At 48.8% G+C, this 19,119-nt stretch overlaps 1 protein-coding gene across 6 annotated transcripts in view; it reads right to left on the bottom strand.

The window, feature by feature from the left end:
- The window catches only part of GRB10 (growth factor receptor bound protein 10), a 185,064-nt gene that overhangs the window by 79,159 nt on the left and 86,786 nt on the right, over positions 1-19,119 (bottom strand). For all 6 annotated transcript variants that reach the window (XM_043588459.1, XM_043588463.1, XM_043588464.1 and 3 more), the window contains one exon: positions 17,825-17,915. In XM_043588459.1, coding sequence (XP_043444394.1) covers positions 17,825-17,915 — 91 coding nt within the window. The remainder of the gene's footprint in view (positions 1-17,824; positions 17,916-19,119) is intronic.

Genomic DNA, 19,119 nt, shown 5'->3' on the forward strand with positions numbered 1-19,119 from the left:
GTGTCCTGCCGTGTTGTCGCGTGTTGTTGCAAGGGAGCATCTAGATGGCACCGAAGCTTCTCTCGGGTCTGCGAAGGCGGTTGTGTTCAGCACCGTGAAGCAAATACGACACGGGAAAAGAATTTTCCTCTCTGGGAAGGACCTCAGCTACACATTAGAGGGAAAAAAAAGAAGTACAGACTCAGGGGTACCGTCTCTATTTGTACTTAATAGAAGACAATTAGTTGGGAGAGAAGGGCAGAAACATGCCCACAAAACATCACTCAAAAAAAAAAAAAGCAAAAATTAACTGCGTCTTTCTCCTTAGTGATTTACTGTGTTTCTTCTCTGGCACGGACCCTTACTTCTTCTGTGACATCATAAAGCAGCCACAAGCCGAGCGCAAGACCTGTGCAAACAGCTGGTCACTCTGGAAGGTTCTCACTTTCCATCAATCCTAAAAATATGAGTGCGAGCACACTGGAGCTGAAGAGGGAAAATCCAGGCCAAAGTCCATCACTCGCCGAGAGCACTGTCCTCTTGGCAAGGCAAAGTGTTAAAGGCCAATCAGACAGTGGGGAGTCTTTATTATCTCATTCACCACTAACACTCTGTTTGTGTGAATCTAACTCCATAAGCGTAAAATCCATTCGTGTGGCCAATATCTTCCTTCCTCCGTCAAGTACTGACTGAATACCTGATACACAAGTGACATCGTTCCAGGCCCTGGGAATACAGATGTCGGCGAAACAGACACGAGTCCCCGCCACCTGAGGATCAAGTCCCTTCCGCCGGCTTCGGCAAAGGGTGACCGCGAGAACCCTAAAGTCGCGAGGACGGAGATGAAACTTTTTCCTGCCTCTGGAAAAATAATTGCATCCACCGGCTCGAGGGTGGAGACATCGCGAAGGAAGCAAGCCGAGATCCTGGCAGAAAGGGGCTCCCATCAACCGAGGGGAGGGAAGGAACCCCTCAGCATCTTGCGAGAGAGCGTAGCGACAGGCAGGGGGCGGTAACAGCAGTACAAGGTGCGGTGTGTGTCCCCAGACAGACGACCTTGCCTCAGTGGAGGCAGTGGCCAAACCAGGAAAGTGTCCCAGAGGCCACTCTCCTACGACCTTTATGCCCACTCTTGGCGGAAGAGAAGGGTTTTAAAACCAGATCTCTGTGTACAGGCAAGACAGTCAACTAGAGGGCATTCGGCTCTAAGAAGAGCCTGACTTCCAAGGCGTCAGGATGGGGAAAGTCATTCCAGGAGAACGTACCAGGCGATTCCAAGAAATGGCACAACTCCCAGAACTGCAACGCCCAGGAGACAGGAGCTGGCTTTCCAGGATGTGGAAGGAAACAGGGTTTAACCAGAAAGAGGGCCATTCCAGAGGTGGCAGGCAGGGTCTCATTATCCACATGTGTCCTCCCAGGAGCACCTGGGTGGTTTCTGTTCCAGCTAACAGCTCCCTGGGGCTCACCTGGAGGCATCTGAATCCAATTCTTTGGAGTCTCGGCAGGGAATGCATGGAGGTCCTGAGGACTTACTATTCTTATGATAATGATTTCTCCATTAAGGGAAATTAAGCGGTGCCTTCTGATTAATGCCCCCGGACAAGGTCCCTCTGGACCCAGGTTTCAGGGCCAAGAACAGTGGAGGAAGGAGCATAGTGGGAGGCTGTGGGCTTGGTTTTTACGCTCTCCATACGTATTTATGTATTCATTCATCTAATTTCTTACCTGGCACACAATAGGTGCTCAGTAAATTTTAGTTAAATACCTAAAACACTGGAGTCCCCAGCCTCCATAAATCAAGCTGTAGAATTTTCTAGAAAGTCAGCCAGGCAGCGTTCCCAAACTCCCTGGGGGCTACTGAGCCTCCAACCCTTCCCCTCCTTGGAAAAAGGCCCACCAGGCAGGTTACACACAAGCCGCCAGGTGGATACAGGCCAGATGGGCTGCTTCCAAGGAGGACTGAGGCGTATCCGGAAGGGGGACTCTGCGGGAAGCTTACCCAGCAGGCCAGACCCGGACCCCTGTGGGCCTCCCTGAGGGCGTGGGGCCTAAGGACTCATCCCTGAGATCACAGGGCCAAGGGAAAGATGCAAATTCTGCCCCCATCCAGGAAGTGCGTGGGGCATCCCGCTCTGAACAATGTCTCTCCCTTTGAAAGCACACTCTTCCTTCACCCCAGAGCCTCAGGCTTCCCCGCTCGACTGTGGGTGCCGCTGAACCTCTCAGGAGAAGATGCTGCTCCGTACATCACACCTTGCTCCCCCCCTCCACCCCCGTTCCCCCGCAGTGTGGCCCACGGAGACACTGGAACATGAGGAGCAAGGCTTGGTGGGAAGCGGGCTCTGCACTAGGAAGGGGCTCCATTTCCAGATGGAACAAGAAGGGTACATTTCTCAAGTCAGGGGCTCCCTGCTCACATCTCCAAGGAGCAGGCACCGGGCCCCGGACAAGGCGGGATGCAGTATTCCCTTGAACAAACACTCCTTGTCTGCTGTGTCCAATGCCCTGCGTGCTGGTTAAAGAGTAATTCGGAGAGAGAGAGAGTGTGCAGGCAGCGGGGGGCCAGAACGCGAACATTCACTGGGATTATTCATAAACCCTGTACCATACCCACGAGCCGCAGACTATCAAGCCCATTTCACAGATGAGAAAACCAAGGCTCAGCTGGGTTACAAAACCCACCGCAAAGTCACACAGCTATTCGTGGAGCCTCAGTTCCTACCCCGGTGAGGCTAAAAAATCCAACATCCTCTTTGGGTTTTTTTCTCCTCCCCCCCCCCAAAGATTAAAAAACGAAAACATGACCCTTGGTCTCAAGGAGCCTAGAAATAAATTGGAAAGACAGACACCTACTTGACCAAGTATGAAACGAAACCAGGTACGATCAGTTTTCAGGAGGAAAACATACACACACACACACACACACACACACACACACACACACACACACGAGAAGATCTGAGGGCAACAACTGATCTAATTGCCCGTAGCAACCGAAAGACCCAAGTGTCCGAGGCACAGAATCATCTTCCCAGACTGTTTTAAGATAAAACAAGAACAAAAACAAAACCAAAACCAAACCAAAGAACCAGTGGCAGCCACACAGAGAGTGGGCAGGGGCACAATCAGTGGGACGTGTAAGGGAGCCAGTGTCACCCAGCGTTCCCCATGTGCTCCGAGGTGGGTAAAAACCATTCTGCCCGATGCAGACTCTGGCTGGCTGGCTCGGCGTCAGCAGCTGGGGCTCGAGACACGGAGCCCCTGCGTGGGAAGCACCCCCCGGGCAACGGTGCCTTTAGCCATCTGACACCCAAGGAGGCCGCAGGCCGGTTGGGACTGTTCTTCATGCATTCGAAATACAGCCACAGGATGGAAGGAGCAACGGCCCGTGCCCCCCACCTCCTCCAGTCCCTGCACCCACCCCCAGGAAAGGTCAGGACTATTATTAAAGTCTCTCTTGGTCCAGAACTAAATGCAGGCCTGGCGGGTGTCAGTTACCGCTCCCTGGCACGTTCTGTGGGGGCCACTGGGCGGGTTCCCGGCTACACCGCCAGCGCTCAACTATTTAACCCACTCAGGCGTCCGTCAGCGCGTGGCAGGACCCCAGAGAGGATTAACCGGACGTTGTGTGGACAGTGCCCGCCCGCAGGGGAGAACTGGGAGTCTGGAAAGCCGACCCAGAGACGGGGGCACCTGGCAGGAGGGCATATAATATTAGCCGTGTCAACGAAAGTGAAACCGGCAACCTTGTTCAATGACTTCTGAAGGCAGCAGTACGTTCTGTCCCGAGGGACAGGATGGGCTCACTTTTCCTTGCTGGAAATCTCCAGCCTGAGAGCTTCCTTTGGGGATAGCGTTTAAAATTCTCTAAGAAAAATAACTCATTCCAAAAAATGTTCACTTGGAAGGGCTGGCTAACTGAGGTTTTAAAAACTAAAAACTTAATTTAGGGGCCCCTGGGTGGCTCAGTTGGTTGAGCATGTGGCTCTGGATTTCAGCTCAGGTCGTGATCCCAGGGTCACGGGATCGAGCCCCACACTGGGCTCCTCGAGGAGTGTGGCACCTACTTGGAATTCTCTCTCTCTTCCAAGGGGCTCCTGGGTGTGGCTCAGTCAGTTAAGCGTGCGACTTTGGCTCAGGTCATGATCTCACAGTTCATGAGTTTGAGCCCCTCATCGGGCTCACTGCTGTCAGTGCAGAGCCAGTCTGGGATCCTCTGTTGCCCTCTGTCCCTGCCCTTACCCCATGTGTGCTCTCTCTCTCTCTCTCTCTCTCTCTCTCTCTCTCTCAAAAACAAACATTAAAGGGGCGCCTGGGTGGCTCAGTCACTTAAGCATCCATCTACGGCTCAGGTCCTGAGCTCACGGTTTGGGAGTTTGAGCCCCACATCAGGCTCTGTGCTGACAGCTCAAAGCCTGGAACCTGCTTCGGATTCTGTGTCTCCCTCTCTCTCTGCCCCTCCCCGCTCACACTCTGTTTCTCTCTCTCAAAAATAAATAAACATTTAAAAAAAATTTTTTTAGACATTAAAAAAAAATAGATTCTCTCCCCCTTTCCCGCTGCCCCTCTCCCTTTAATTTTTTTTTTTTTAAATAAGTTAATTTAAGTAAAGTGTAATATAGTGGAAAAGGGTATGTCAGACTTTAGGAGAGAGCGTATTCTAGTTCTCTACCTAAGGGAGATAAAAATAGAGTCTCTCCCCCTCTCCCGCTGCCCCTCTCCCTTTAATTTTTTTTTTTTAAATAAGTTAATTTAAGTAAAGCGTAATATAGTGGAAAAGGCGTTAGGAGAGAGCGTATTCTAGTTCTCTACCTAAGGGAGATCTAAAGATACTCTTTCATCACTGATCTTAATAATGAACTATATCTAAGTTGGACCCACCGCTTCCAAAAATGGGATTTACGCTTCCTTGGACAAAAAGATCCATGTGTTCTATGAGTGATAAATTAAAAACTCACTGCTCACCGCTGCGTCCCCTGCTCCTGACGTGGCCTGGACAGGTAACAGATTTTTGTTGAATGAACATGAGAAACAGGAAAGGTAAGGAGCTCGAGGAAGAAAAGCGAAGGCGAGGAGAACACAAGGACTTCAGGGATGAAGCCCGCTCTCGAGCGGCGAGCATCCTGACAGCTAAGGCAACGTGAAACGTGAGCGTGTCGGTTCCACACGGGAACTGGGAAGGGGAGGTCGAGTCTGGGCTCACCTGCCGCTGGGAAAGGCGGGGCCAGCGGGCACCTCAGTGCCTCTTTGTTCTGTGCTCCTCGTGAACACCTGGACTGTTCCAAGCGCAAAGGATGAAGTGAGCACAGGTTCAGGACAGGGGAGGCGGCGGCAGGGGTCCAACCGATTTGGATGCTTCCGAGACCAGGGGGATTCGGTCCCCACCGCTATCATCTCAGGTTGACCCACTGAAAAATCTAAGGGGGTCATAAGGTCAGGAAGGCATGAGCGGACTGTGAAGGACGGAGGGCGGCCCGGGGGTGGGAGACACCAATGCTGCAGCCCACATGCGGGGACACACGGGCTCCGCCAGCCATTTGGGGGTGATCTGGGTGGCTTTTCTGGCCTCTGAGCCTTGGTTTCCTCCCCTGTAAATATGGGTTAACAACAGTGCCCACCGCATAGCACAGTTAGGTCGATTCACTGGTTAACAGATTAAGAACCTGTTTTTACAACAGAAAGGTCACCTAAACATGTTAAGACACAGAGGGTAGAGGCAAGAAATCATGACCTGTCTGAAGGACCGTAAGCACTACAGTCATTTATTTAGACGGATCCTGCAGAAGCAGCATTAATCACGTGGGCAAACGCAATTATTAGACGTGGCCCGAATGTATTCCAAAAGGCGGAAAGATGTCATTTTGTGGGAGAAGGATTAGGGAGGATTTTCCTCCTCGCCTTTTGGCATCTCAGCCCTAATAAAAGGTGAAGTAGGTAAGAGGGCATCCAATGAACGACTCGAGCTTGGTCCAAAAGCTATGGCCAGCAGGAGCCACACGGTCTTCTCAGCTGACTTTCTGATTTCGTCCTTTGTCATCCCAACCCAAGCTCTCCTGTCACCTCCTAAATGGCACCACACGAAGGGAAGGTCTTCGTTAACTTCTTCTCATCTCAGGTGCCTGGAATTACCAGGACTTCCCATGTGGCGGGAAGGGGCAGGAACGCAGGACCTTTCTGGAAGCCACATGCATCTATGGCATGTGAGTTCAGGCATTCTTTAAACATTAACTATTCAATACAAGGCACTATCGCAGAACCTTCAGGATCAGTCAGACATGGTTCCTACCGGCAAGAAACGCACGATCTCGGGAGAAAGGGGTAAATATGGTATATAAAGTAATGCTTGCAGGACAGCTTATATGTACAGGCACATGCTCCATGTTTCCCCTAAATTACCTCCAAGCGTAAAGCTGCACGGACTTGGCTTTGATTCCGATTTTACCAGTGTGTGACTTCTCTGTCACTTCTGGGCAAGTTACCAAACATCTCCGGCTCAGTTTCCCCTATGTGGCTCCGATGACAGTGAAAACTCCAAAGACACGTGGGGACAAGCGTGAGACTCCAAGTTATCACTGTCCTATCAGACGTATTTCACAGTAATGATGTGAGATGGGTATTTGCTATTGAAGAATCTCAACCGCAAAGTGGTTACTAACTCGCCCACGGTCTCAGGGCCCTCCCCTGATCCCCTGGAAGAAACCAGACACAGGGAATAACTGGTCCAAAGCCTGGCCGCCCCCAACATCTGTGACATTTGCCGTGGCTCCCCGCAGGGGAGGAAACAAAACACAACAATCTTTCTCGACCTACTTCACCTTCTCTACTGACAATCTTCTCTAATTCTGGTCTCTTCCACTCGGCAAAACCGATTATCCAACGAGATACGGAAGGTCCTGAAATACGCCCACGACACATCTGCTCTCCGTACATACACGGTTACGGGAAAGGAAGCCAGGCCCCCCCACAGAGCTCTGCACGTTGAAACTGCGTGCTAACAACCATCCTTCTGGCTTACGGACAACCAAGAGAAGCTACAGCCAGAAGCCGTGACAGGTTGGACAGGAGTGCGAAAGGCCGGGGCGGAAAGGCACTGCTCCGTTTCAGGAGCCGAGGGCTGGGGTCTGGGGTCTCCACGGGAGCCGCTGGGTCCCTTGATGTAGGACTCCAGGGGCCATGGGCAATGGTTTAAATACATCTTCAGAGGCTTCACCATGATGCACACATATCCCCGTCTCCAAATGGACCGCGGTCTGAAAACGAACACACAGGCAACTGTAGCGCCCTCCACAAGCGGACCCAAAACATCTCCCAGCTCTTTGGGCCACCTTTGCTCAGCTGTGCTCTGGTGAGAGTGGTCGCTCAGTTCAGCGTCTGCAGGGAGCAGCGACAGCCGTCAGAAACAACTTGTTTAAAATGAGAAAAAGCCAGGGCGCCTGGGTGGCTCAGTCAGTTAAGCGTCCGACTTCAGCTCAGGCCATGATCTCACAGTCCGTGGGTTCAAGCCCCGCATCGGGCTCTGCTGACAGCTCAGAGCCTGGAGCCTGCTTCGGATTCTGTGTCTCCCTCTCTCTCTGCCCCTCCCCTGCTGGTGCTCTGTTTCTCTCTCTCTCAAGTATAACAATAAACATTTAAAAAAATTAAAAATAAAATAAAATGAGAAAAAGCCAAACTTCTAAAATCCTCGGACACCTCACGTTATCAAAAATATTGTCAAGAAAATACTTGACCCAGGGGTGCCTGGGTGGTCAGTCAGTTAAGCGTCTGACTCTTCATTTTGGCTCAGCTCACGATCTCACGGTTTGTGGGATCGAGCCCCACCCCGGGCCCTGCGCTGACAGCACGGAGCCTGCTTGGAATAGTCTCTCTCTTTCTCTCTGCTCCTCCCTCACTTGCGCTGTCTCAGTCTCTCTCAAAATAAAAAAAAAAAAGAAAAAAAGAATGAAAAAGCCTGACCACATTATTAATTGTACCCAAAGGAAGGGACAGCAGGACCCCAGCAGGTATTATTTGCTGCAGCTACAGGTGTACGTAACCCAGCACATGTTCACGATCAGGCCAACAACATAAAGCGTGTGCTCTGTGGAACAGCCTTCAGCCATAAAAGGAATGAAACTGATGCGCCAGGATGAACACCAAAGACCGTGCTACACGAAATAAGCCAGGCACAAAGAACAAATATCCTGTGATTCCACTTACGTGAGGTAACCAGAAACCGTAGACACACAGAGCGGAACAGAGGTTACCAAGAACTGGGGAGAATTACTGCCTTGAGGCATGCAGAGTTTCCGTGTGGGGTGATAAAGTTTTTGAGACGGACAGTGCTAATAACGGCACAACAGTGTGAAAATAATGAATGCCAGACCTGTGCACTTAAAAAGTTAAAAGGAACAGTTTTTCTGTCCTATGTATTTGACCGCCATAAAAGCGTTATCTTTAAAAAACCAGCCAAGCACAATTCTAGCTGTTACCAAACCACCAACTTTTTATTTATTTATTTTTTTAACGTTTATTCATTTTTGAGAGACAGAGAGACAGAAGATGAGCGGGGGAGGGGCAGAGAGAGAGGGAGACACAGCATCCGAAGCAGGCTCCAGGCTCCGAGCTGTCGGCACAGAGCCCGACGCGGCGTTCGAACTCACGAACCGTGAGATCATGACCTGAGCCGAAGTCGGACGGACGCTCAACCGACCGAGCCACCCAGGCGCCCCAAGCCACCAACTTTTTAAAGGAAAATGCCTCCCTTCCCGGAGTGTGAGGGGTTTGTAGCAACTGTCACCCCAAACTGAGCTGCTTACATGAGGAGCAAGCGAACACAAACAAGAGCATTAAATCTTTCTGCCAGAGAAAGGGCCGGTCAAGGAAAGTCAGAGAATCTTTTGTCTGGCACAGCAGGTCCCTTGCGAACGACCCGCCGAATCGACATCCAACACATGGCACAAACCTAAGGCCCATAATCGGAGCATCCGAGGGCGCCCTGCACAGTAAGGAGGCACCAGATGGCTGTCAATTTCTGTCATGTGGTCTCAGGGCATCTTGCTACGGGGAACTGAGCACTGACCCTGGCGTCCACCGCAGAGGGGGGCCGGGGAGGCTCGGAGATGCCCCGCAGGGTCGGCGGCAGGTTCCCATAGGCCTGCATCTTGTGACCCCGAGCCCGCTCCCTACAGAGGGCGCTGGACGGCTCCCTCCTGACACGCCTGACCGAGAAGCGCGTGCCCTTCCATTCCCATCACAGACCCCGAGCCTCGGCCCCCTCCCTCTCCAGGCCCGTCACTGCCACGTTCCGTGTGACGTGAGTGTCCGCAGTCAGACACAGACACAGCGTGCCCTCCTGCGCACGCTTTTTTGGCCAGTTTTCCCAGTTGACCGTTTCTCCTATTTACAGGGCTTTCGCAATAAGCTGAGGATACTAACACTCCGCGCGTTAAATGCACCGCAATGATTTTTCTCCCCCCCAGGCTGACGTCGGTGAGGGTTTTAAATGCCGCTTTATCCCTACACAGATGCGTGTTTGCAATGCCCTCAAACATCATTTTTCCTTTACGGTTGCGCTAAGCTGGACAGAGGAAATTCTTTCTCAGCCTGAGGGCATGAAGATTCTCCCTACTCTTAAGTTTTTTAAAACCGCTGTTTTCCACCTTCCGTGGTTTAATTGACGTGCAATTGATGACTGAGGATAGTATGGGGGTAGGGATCCTCCAGTCACCCTCGCCCAGCCCACGGGTCCTCCTGATCGGCTGTGACATCTCTGTGCTACACTGAATCTCCGTAAATGGGTAGGTCTCTTTACGGGATTGTCTGTTCTGGTCGTTGGGTCTCTACGTCTACGAATCATTCACACACTTTCTTAATTGTGAGGACTCTTAATGAAGCCTTGTTACCACCCGCCCACATTAAAGTTAGAAGCCCTCTAGGGAGACCGGCTGGCTCAGTCGGGGGAGCGTGTGACTGATAATCTCAGGGCGGTAGGTTCAAGCCCCATGTTGGGCATAGAGGTCACTTAAAAATAAATAAAATCTTCAAAATAAAAAGAAATTTAGAAGCTATCTGTCAAGTCATACCAAAACTCTGCAAAACTTGGTCACATCTGCATTAAATTTAAAGGTAAATTTGATAATGTGACACCTCTGCGAGGTAAGTCTTCTGATTTGTGATCGTGTGGGATAGGGCTCCAGTTATTTACGTCTTTTTTATGTGCTTCAGCAACATCATACAATGTCAAGGAATCGAGGAATTAACTAGGAATTAATCTAGGAATTAACTAATTCCTAGATACCTTCTGATTTTAGCTATTATTGTCCGTGGGATTTCTTTTTATATTACGCCTCCTGATTGTTTTCTATAGTTGCACAAGATACTGTGCCATTTTATCTGTTGATCTCACGTTGTATCTCCCCGCTTGAAGAACTCATTCATTTTTTTTTTTTTTTATGTTTTACTTATTTATGAGAGAGAGAGACAGAATCTAAAGCAGGATCCAGGCTCCGAGCTGTCAGCACAGAGCCTGACATGGGGCTCGAATTCAAGAACCGTGAGATCATGACCTGAGCCAAAGTCAGACGCTTAACCGACTGCGCCACCCAGGCGCCCCAGAACTCATGCATTTTAAAACTTTGTAAGTCTGTGCGGATTCTCTGTCTGGGTAATCTACAAATAGGCACGGATTTCATTGCTCCGTTTCAGTGTCATTTCTGTCTGTTTAGTATTCTGTTGCACTAGCTAAGACCCCACTGACAACAGGCACTCGGGTGTGATTCCAGGTTTTCATGGACACGACTCTGATATTATTCCTGCATGTATGACGGATGCTGTACATTTTTGACAAATATATTATTAGAAACTAGTTATGGAGGTTTCTGAAAGTACTGGTTCAGTAAGAGTTTTGTTCTCTTATCGTTTCTTTTGCATCGCACGAGTGGAGAATTGTATATGTTCTTGTGGTCACTGGTGAGATGCCCATCTTCTCCCCTTAAATCTCTGAAAGTGTTATAAAGTCTTCATCATGTAACGATGGTAAAGCACCCTTGCACAATCATAATAAACCCAACTTGGTCCTAACGTTTGTTCGATGTTTCCGACCGAATGCTGAATTTGACTAATGTTTTACGTGGACCTTGTGGTTGTACGGTAACGTGAAATATGCCTGTATCTGGATTTCTTGGACCGTCTCCTGCAAAGCTACAAAACACTGTAAGATGAGTGGGAGAGGCTCTGGGCACTACCTCTCCAACAGCTCATACAAAGAGGGCAATTATTTGCTCCTTGAAGGTTTTGTGACACTCATCTGCAAAACCCCTGAGCCCTTTCAAGGGGGAGGCATTGATTACTGACTCCATTCTTCTGAGTTATTTCTTTGTTAAGATTTTGTGTTCTGCCAAGAGTCAAACTGTTTCATTTTGTTTTCCTCTTTCAACTATTCTTTCTTACTTCTTCCAATGTCTCTACCTAAAACTTCTGAGTGCTGTCTACGCTATTCACAGAGCTATACATTAGGTCACGTCACGGAACATTCCCTGCAAGCGGTGCAGGGGAAATACTCTTGATTTTCTTAGGTAACCTCTAGGTTAGTTTTTCTAATGGTGTCAGTTTGGTGTTATTTTTTTTTTTTAAAGACTTTATTTGTTTAGAGCAGTTTTAGGTTTACGACAAAATTCAGAGGTGAGTATGGAGATTTCCCATAAACCTACTGCCCCCCCCCCCCACATGCAGAGCCTCCCCGCTGGCCAGTATCACTCACTGAAATGGTACATTTTTACCATGGATAAACCTATGCTGATACACCATAACCATCCGAAGTCCACGGCTGACCTAGGGTTCGCTCCTGGTAGTGTGCATGCCATATGGGGACCTGCACAGCCATACCCATCCTGGTAACATCATGTGTCTTTATAACGTCAGTACTGTCACTGCCCTAAATCTTCTCTGCTCCACCCAGAGAAGATTTTTCCGTCACCATCCCGGGCAACCACTGGTCTTTTTACCGCCTCCGTAGTTTTTCCTTTTCCAGAATATCGCGGAATTGGAATCCTATCAGCATGTCGCCTTTTCAGGCGGGATCCATTTTACACAGTACCGTGCGGCCCAGCCTCCTCCCTTTCTTCCCATGGCTTGATAGTTCACCTCTTCTTAGTGCTGAGGAATATTCCACTGTCTGGACGCACCCGTTTACTCATCCATCTAACAGAGGACGTCTTGGTTGCTTCTGAGCTTTGGCAATGACGAATAAGGCAGCTACATGCATCGCTGGGTTAGCTTCTGCGTGGACCTGAATCTTCAGCTGTTCTGGGTAAACACCGAGGTGCACAACTGCTGGGTCGTACGGCAAGAGCAAGCTGAGTTTTGCAAGAAACCGACAGACTGCCCTCCAAAGCGGCTGCGCCATTTTGCATTCCCACCAGCAATGAGAGTTTCTGTTGCCCTACATCGGTGTCAGCACTGGGTGTTGCAATTCTGCCTTTGTTGCTGCGACCCTTTACCCATTTCGCCCCTATTTTCACATTTACAGGCATGAAGTCGTTCGTGGTTTTCTTGTCTGAACTCTGACGCGCTCTTCGCGTGGTTTTCCTGTGTGCCTTCTCCCTCCTGAGGGACTCTACTAGAGGTTCACGGTTTCGCCAGATTTTGCAAAAGGCTGACATTTCGCTTGGTCCCTACCCGTTGATACTTTCTTCACCATTCTCGTAATTTCTGATCTTAATGTTTGTAACTTCTCCCTCTACATTCCTTAGCATTATCCGTCCATCTCTGATGCTCTTAATTTCCGTTTCTCTTCCAAGATTAGAAATGGAGTCTCAAATACAATTTAGCAGCAACATACAACTTCCTACCTGCAAGTACACTCATTTTGCATTCAATTCTAAACGACTAACCGGTATTTTCATTGTGAGTTTCTCTGTAACCCAGGAGTGGGGTAACAGTGGGTTTTAAAGTTTCCACGCATGTTACCCATTTTGTTTGGAACTTTTTCTGTTGACTTCTGATTTAATCACACTGGGTCAAAGAACGTGGCTTGCATGACATGGATCGCTTAAAATTTAGTGTTTTAGGGGCGCCTAAAAGCATCCAACTTTGGCTCAGGCCACGATCTCATGGTTCGTGAGTTCGAGCCCCACATTAGGCTCTGTGCCCACAGCTCATCAGAGCCTAGAGCCTGCTTTGGATTCTGTGTCTCCTTTTCTCTCTGCCCCTCCCTCTCATGGGCTCGCTCTCTCTCTCTCTCTCTCTCTCTCTCTCAAAAATAAATATTTTTTAAAAACTTTAAAAACTTTAGTGCAGTTTTCCATATGTGGTTAACTGAAAAAAAAATTTTTTAAGTAGGCTTCATGCCCAGCGTGGAGCCCAGCATGGGGCTTGAACTCAGAATCCTGAAGTCAAGACCTGAGCTGAGAATAAGAGTGGGATGTTTAACCAAATGAGCCACCCAGGTGCCTCTATGTGGTCAATTTTTTAAAAAGTTACACAGATTTTAGAAGATAATCAAGAGGGGGCACCCAGATGGCTCAGCTGGTTAAGCTGCCAACTCTTAGAATTTTTTTCTTTTAATGTTTATTCATTTTTTAAGGACAGAGAGAGACCAAGAATGAGTGGGGAAGGGAGAGAGAGAGGGAGACACAGAATCCGAAACAGACTCCTGGCTCTGAACTGATAGCACAGAGCCTGACGTGGGGCTTGAATTCACAAACCATGAGGTCATGAGCTGAGCTGAAGTCAGACGCTTAACCAACTGAGCCACCCAGGCGCCCCTAACCTGCCGCCTCTTGATTTCGACTCAGGTCATGATCTCACAGTTCATGAATTCGAGCCCCGCAACGGGCTCTGCACTCACTGTGTGAAGCCTGCTTCAGATCCTCTGTCTCCCTCTTTCTAGCCCTCTCCCGCTCACGCGCTCTCTCTCAAAAATAAATAAACATTAAAAAAAATGTTTTAAAAAGAAAAGAATCAAGAGTTTATCTGTTGGATGCAGGGTTCTATGTATTTCTACCAATCGGGGCTTGTTAATACTGTTAACAGATATCCTTGGAATTACTCCTACAATCTTTTTTTTTTTTTTTTTTTTTTTTTTTTTTTATTTTTGGGACAGAGAGAAACAGAGAATGAACGGGGGAGGGGCAGAGAGAGAGAGGGAGACACAGCATCAGAAACAGGCTCCAGGCTCCGAGCCATCAGCCCAGAGCCTGACGCGGGGCTCGAACTCACGGACTGCGAGATCGTGACCTGGCTGAAGTCGGACGCTTAACCGACTGCGCCACCCAGGCACCCCCTCCTACAATCTTATTTAGTATTTTCTGTCTGACATCCTTTTTATTCTTCACATCCTGTTTTTCCTCCTTTCCTGGTGATGTCGGTTGTTTTTATTAAATATGGATTCCCTTATATCTTCTTCTGCTAGGTTAGGAGTACAGATTTTACTCATATTCTTTCATTAGTTACAATCCGTGTTTTAGATGCAGCTAAGATTTTAAAATACGTACGTAACTTAGTATACTTTTTCTTAACGTAGCCTCAAATCGTTTTACATTCTACTTCCCCCAACTGGGGTCTTATGATGACAGAATCAGTCACGGAACAAACCTCACAAGACAGACACACGCACACGCGCACGCGCGTGTGCGCTCCCAGGGTCTAATTATCATCCAACGTTCAGTTTAACCTTACTACTGTTCCCTACACTCCCGGCCTTTTCTTACTGAAGTACAGCTTTCAATAAATCTTTCAGGGAAGATTGCCAGTCACAAATGTGCTCAATGTTTGCCCGAAAAAGCTTTATTTTGCTCTCAGTAGATGTCGCTATCCACTTTCAGGTAGACAGCCATTTCTCCCTCGACCCTCTGAAAACACTCTGTGTTATTTTCCGGCTGTGCCCAGGTCGGTTGTCAGTCCAACCATCGTTCACGCACTGGGAAGTCTGCATTTTCTCCGCAGATCTTCTCTTTGTCCTCTGTTTTCTAGATTCTTGCTAGATGCTTTTAGATGTGGAATAACCTTCCCCTTTCCTTTGAGTTCTCTGAGCACCATCTGGGGCGCCTGGTGGCTCAGTCGGTTAAGCGTCCGACTTCAGCTCAGGTCACAATCTCACGGTTAGTGAGTTCGAGCCCCCTGTCGGGCTCTGCGTTGTCAGTTCGGGGCCTGGATCCTGCTTCGGATTCTGTGTCTCTCTCTTTCTGCCCCTCCCCAGCTCTCACCCTCTCTCTCTCTCCAAAATAAGTAAACAGTAAAATATTAAAATGCCAATAACTGTTGGCATAACAGCTCACTTCCAACACGTGGGCTCCTCACGCCCACCTGTTTCTGTCATTTCTTCCCATCGTGCGCGTCACGGTGTCCGGTCCTTCGTGACACTCTTCTGTCATTCACCGCCCTGAGTGTGACACACACGCTTCCCTCGAAGCCTTTGATAGACTTCGCTGCCTATGGAAACGCGACCTGCTGACTCGGGTGGCTCACTTCTCAGTAGGAGATGGAGAATCACCCGTCCTGCGGTGCAGCCAGGCTGAGTCCTTCTGACTGTCCTGTTTTACAAGCTCTGTGTGCAGAATTACTGAGGAGTGGAGGGAAAGGTGTTCAATGTCACAGGTGGAGACGCGTTCATTCATTCCCTGAGACCCTGCTTCAGGTGCGGGGACGCATCAGACCTTCAGCTTCAACTATGGGCTGCGGAGCTCCGGAGCAGGAGAGGGGATCTGCTCTGTTCCACGTGGAGCCCACCCTGCCTTCGGTGCGCAGCCCTCCCTGCCACCACCGGAGCAGGCGTGACATCTACAGGATGCTTGAAAGTATACCTTGGATGTCGTCAAACCTTAAAGAAGCTTTAAGCTTCAAAAAGTTCTTTCAAGGGGCGCCTGGGTGGCTTAGTCGGTTGAGCAGACGCTCACGGTTTCGACTTCGGCTCAGGTCATGGTCTCACGTTTTTGTGGGATCGAGCCCCACGTCGTGCTCAGTGCTGACAGCACGGAGCCTCCTTGGGACTCTCTGTCTCCCTCTCTCTCTGTCCCTCCCCCACTCTTGCTCTCTCTCTCAAAATAAACAGAGAAACATTAAAAAGGAAAAAAAAGTTCTGGGGCACCTGGGTGGCTCAGTCAGTTAAGTATCTGACTTTGGCCCAGGTCACGATCTCACGGTTTGTGAGACCGAGTCCCGTGTTGGCTCTGCAAATAACAGTGTGGAGCCTGCTTGGGATTCTCTCTCTCTGCCCCTCCTCTGCGCACGTATGCACTCTCTCTCAACATAAATAATTTAAAACTAAATAAATAAGCTCCTTCTGTGTAAATTTCCTTCTATCGAGTCAATTTTCTTGACTAAAGCGTGGACATAGACTTGTGTATGAACATTAATACCAAAACTTAGATTATTTCACCTTAAATGAGACCACTGCTAAGCAGTGCAATGTAATAAATCAAAATTTTCCAAAGTTTCAAAGCCGACATTAACGATATTCCTCTTTCTCGTTACAAGTTTTCTAAAAGACGACCAGGAAAGTGTGCCTGACACAGAAAAGCCTGACTGTTTTATGAATCTTCTAACACTTGAGGAAACATCTCTTTGACTTCCTATGAAGCTCCCAGCTTTTATTTTTGCAACATTCCATCCTCTTTCTGCTTAAGCAATTTAAAAAACCTGATTATTCTAATTCCTCCCAGCTCTAAACCCTACAATTTATTGGACTTAACTTCTGTAGGAATCCACACCATGAGTCATGTGCCTTTTTCCTGGTCCCTCCCCCCAAACCAGACTGGGTCCCTTCTTGGGCTGCCCGCCCCATATCAAAGCATGTATCCCTAAGACCCAATTTGCTTTTAACCCCTGTCCTTTCTTTTCCACGATGATCCCATCAGAAATTAACACAAGGGGAACAGAAGAAATCACAGAAAGGTGGAGAATTACCAAGAGCACAGACCCACCAAACCAGCCTAAGTGCAAATATGAAAATGCCAAAATCAGGGCGCCTGGGTGGCTCAGTCGGTTAAGCCCTCCAACTTCGGCTCAGGTCATGATTTCGCGGCTCGTGGGTTGCAATCCCACTCCGGGCTCTGGGCTAACAGCTCAGATTCTGTGTCTCCCTTGCTCTCTGCCCCTCCCCCACTTGAGCACACACTCTCTCTGAAAAGCAAATAAACATGAAAAAAAGAATGCCAAAATCCACAAGATTTCACCATGGAGGAGCCCTGGATAGGTAACATCAAGTTGCCCTTAAGTTGCATCCTTAGATAAATCTCCGTAGAACTGACTGTGAAGTTTTGCCCACTGAACAGAAAGACAGCTTTCCCCTCGCTACCGTTAATTTATATGACAAACCCTGTGAGCGTTCCAAGCACCAAAAATCACCTCTCTCTGCCTTCTCCGATAGCTTAAGACACATCTTGCTTCCGGATGGTCGACATAAATGGAGGGAAGACACAGAGAGGCTCACAGCTCAAGGCTCTGATGGCCGGATGCTTTAGCACGGGGTAGAGCTCAGGGACAGGGGCATGGCGGGGCCACTGTCCCGCGCAATACTGGCTCCCTGCAAAAGGAACACCGAGTCCTTTTTTGTCCAAGCGGAAATCCTCTTTGGAGGATCGCTTTCGGTTAGCAAAGACAAGTACGGAGGTAGGTCTTTCGCAAAAGCGAAGCAGTGGAAAATGGACTTTCCAAAAGCAGGGGGCACCTGTATATGAAGATCTGACAGCCATGCATTTTCTCCCCGTTTTTGAATTTGTTTTCCTTAAAGGGGAGAAGAGCCAAGGCCAGAATCTTCTCAGATGAGGGGTAGGAACGATTTCTTGGCATAAAGAGCCCCAGCACGTGGCAAAGTCACAGTCGGAAGGTAGGGCATCTGGGTCACCATGATTTTGTCGTTTCTTACCCTGGTGATTGGTGAGCCGGTCAGGCTGCGCTGGGAAGCCAGGTCCTGCCAGGTCTCGTGGGCTGACGGGGGGTGTCTGCTCCACCTGGTCCTGCAGAAAATAGGAACACAAAGGCTTCAGTCAAAAGTTCACACTCATCCACATCCACCATCGCTCGCGTTGCCTTCTTCCTGTTTCTTCAATTTCTTTACCTTTCTAGTTCTCAAGGACAGTTGTTTAAAGTACACCGGATGGGGCACCTGGGTGGCTGAGTCGGTCAAGCGTCCGACTTCGGCTCAGGTCATGATCTTGTGGTTCGTGGGTTCGAGCCCCGCGTCGGGTTCTGTGCTGACAGCTCGGAGCCAGGAGCCTGCTTTGGGTTCTGTGTCTCCCTCCCTCCCCAGCTTGCACTGTCTCTCCTCTCTCTCAAAAATAAATAAACATTTTTAACGTAACGTAACATAACATAAGGAAGTTAATCTTGAGAAGGTACCACTCTGTTTAGCAAGGGAGTCAGGACAGAAGTTACTCTCTGTTTCTGGCTTTAACTGCTTTGCCTGAAGAGCAACTCAAAAAGAATTACTGTCAACCGCTGGATTTATGCAATGAATATAAATAATTAGCATTCCAGGGAGCACACGCATTTTCTGCAACAATTACTGGTAATCAAGCCCCAGGCGGTCTGTTATCTGGTACGGAAACATCCGGAGTCTGCCTTATAATTGGCCCCCCTCTACCAAGCGGGAGGGCTCGGTGGCATTTTTTAAGATGTCAAGATGAGGACAACAATCTTAGGCAAAAGTTACAACAGCAATATTACCACCAGCTCCACAACTCTAGCAAAATGTCTTCATGAGACTTAGAACCAAGCCAATGAAAGACGTATTAAAATACGGGCAAAGAAAACGGGTCCTTTAAGATTTACACGCTTGTAACAAAATACTAGCAGGAATTAACCTGGGGTGGAAAGAGGTCAAATTTCTCTTCCAGATTTAAGAAATTTTGACCATGCACCATGTATTACCTCTGTAATTAGCTTTTAGAACTCTGTCTGCAAAACACATCGGCTCTGAGAATAATAATATATTGGCAAAAATAACAGCCAAATTCATCAACCTCATCCCTACCTCTGCACAGGAACCGCAGACTGCCTCGGGTGGAATGTTCCACGTGCCTGGGCACCCGCACCAGCCACTGTGCACAGAGCCTACACTGCCAGCAGGACTCCCACTTTACAGATGAAAACACTGAGGCTCAGAAGGTTATGTCCACCTTACTACCCCTGCTGGGAAGGGGCATCCCAGGGATTAGAACC

This window comes from Prionailurus bengalensis, chromosome A2 (assembly GCF_016509475.1).
Source record: "Prionailurus bengalensis isolate Pbe53 chromosome A2, Fcat_Pben_1.1_paternal_pri, whole genome shotgun sequence".
NCBI lineage: Eukaryota > Metazoa > Chordata > Mammalia > Carnivora > Felidae > Prionailurus > Prionailurus bengalensis.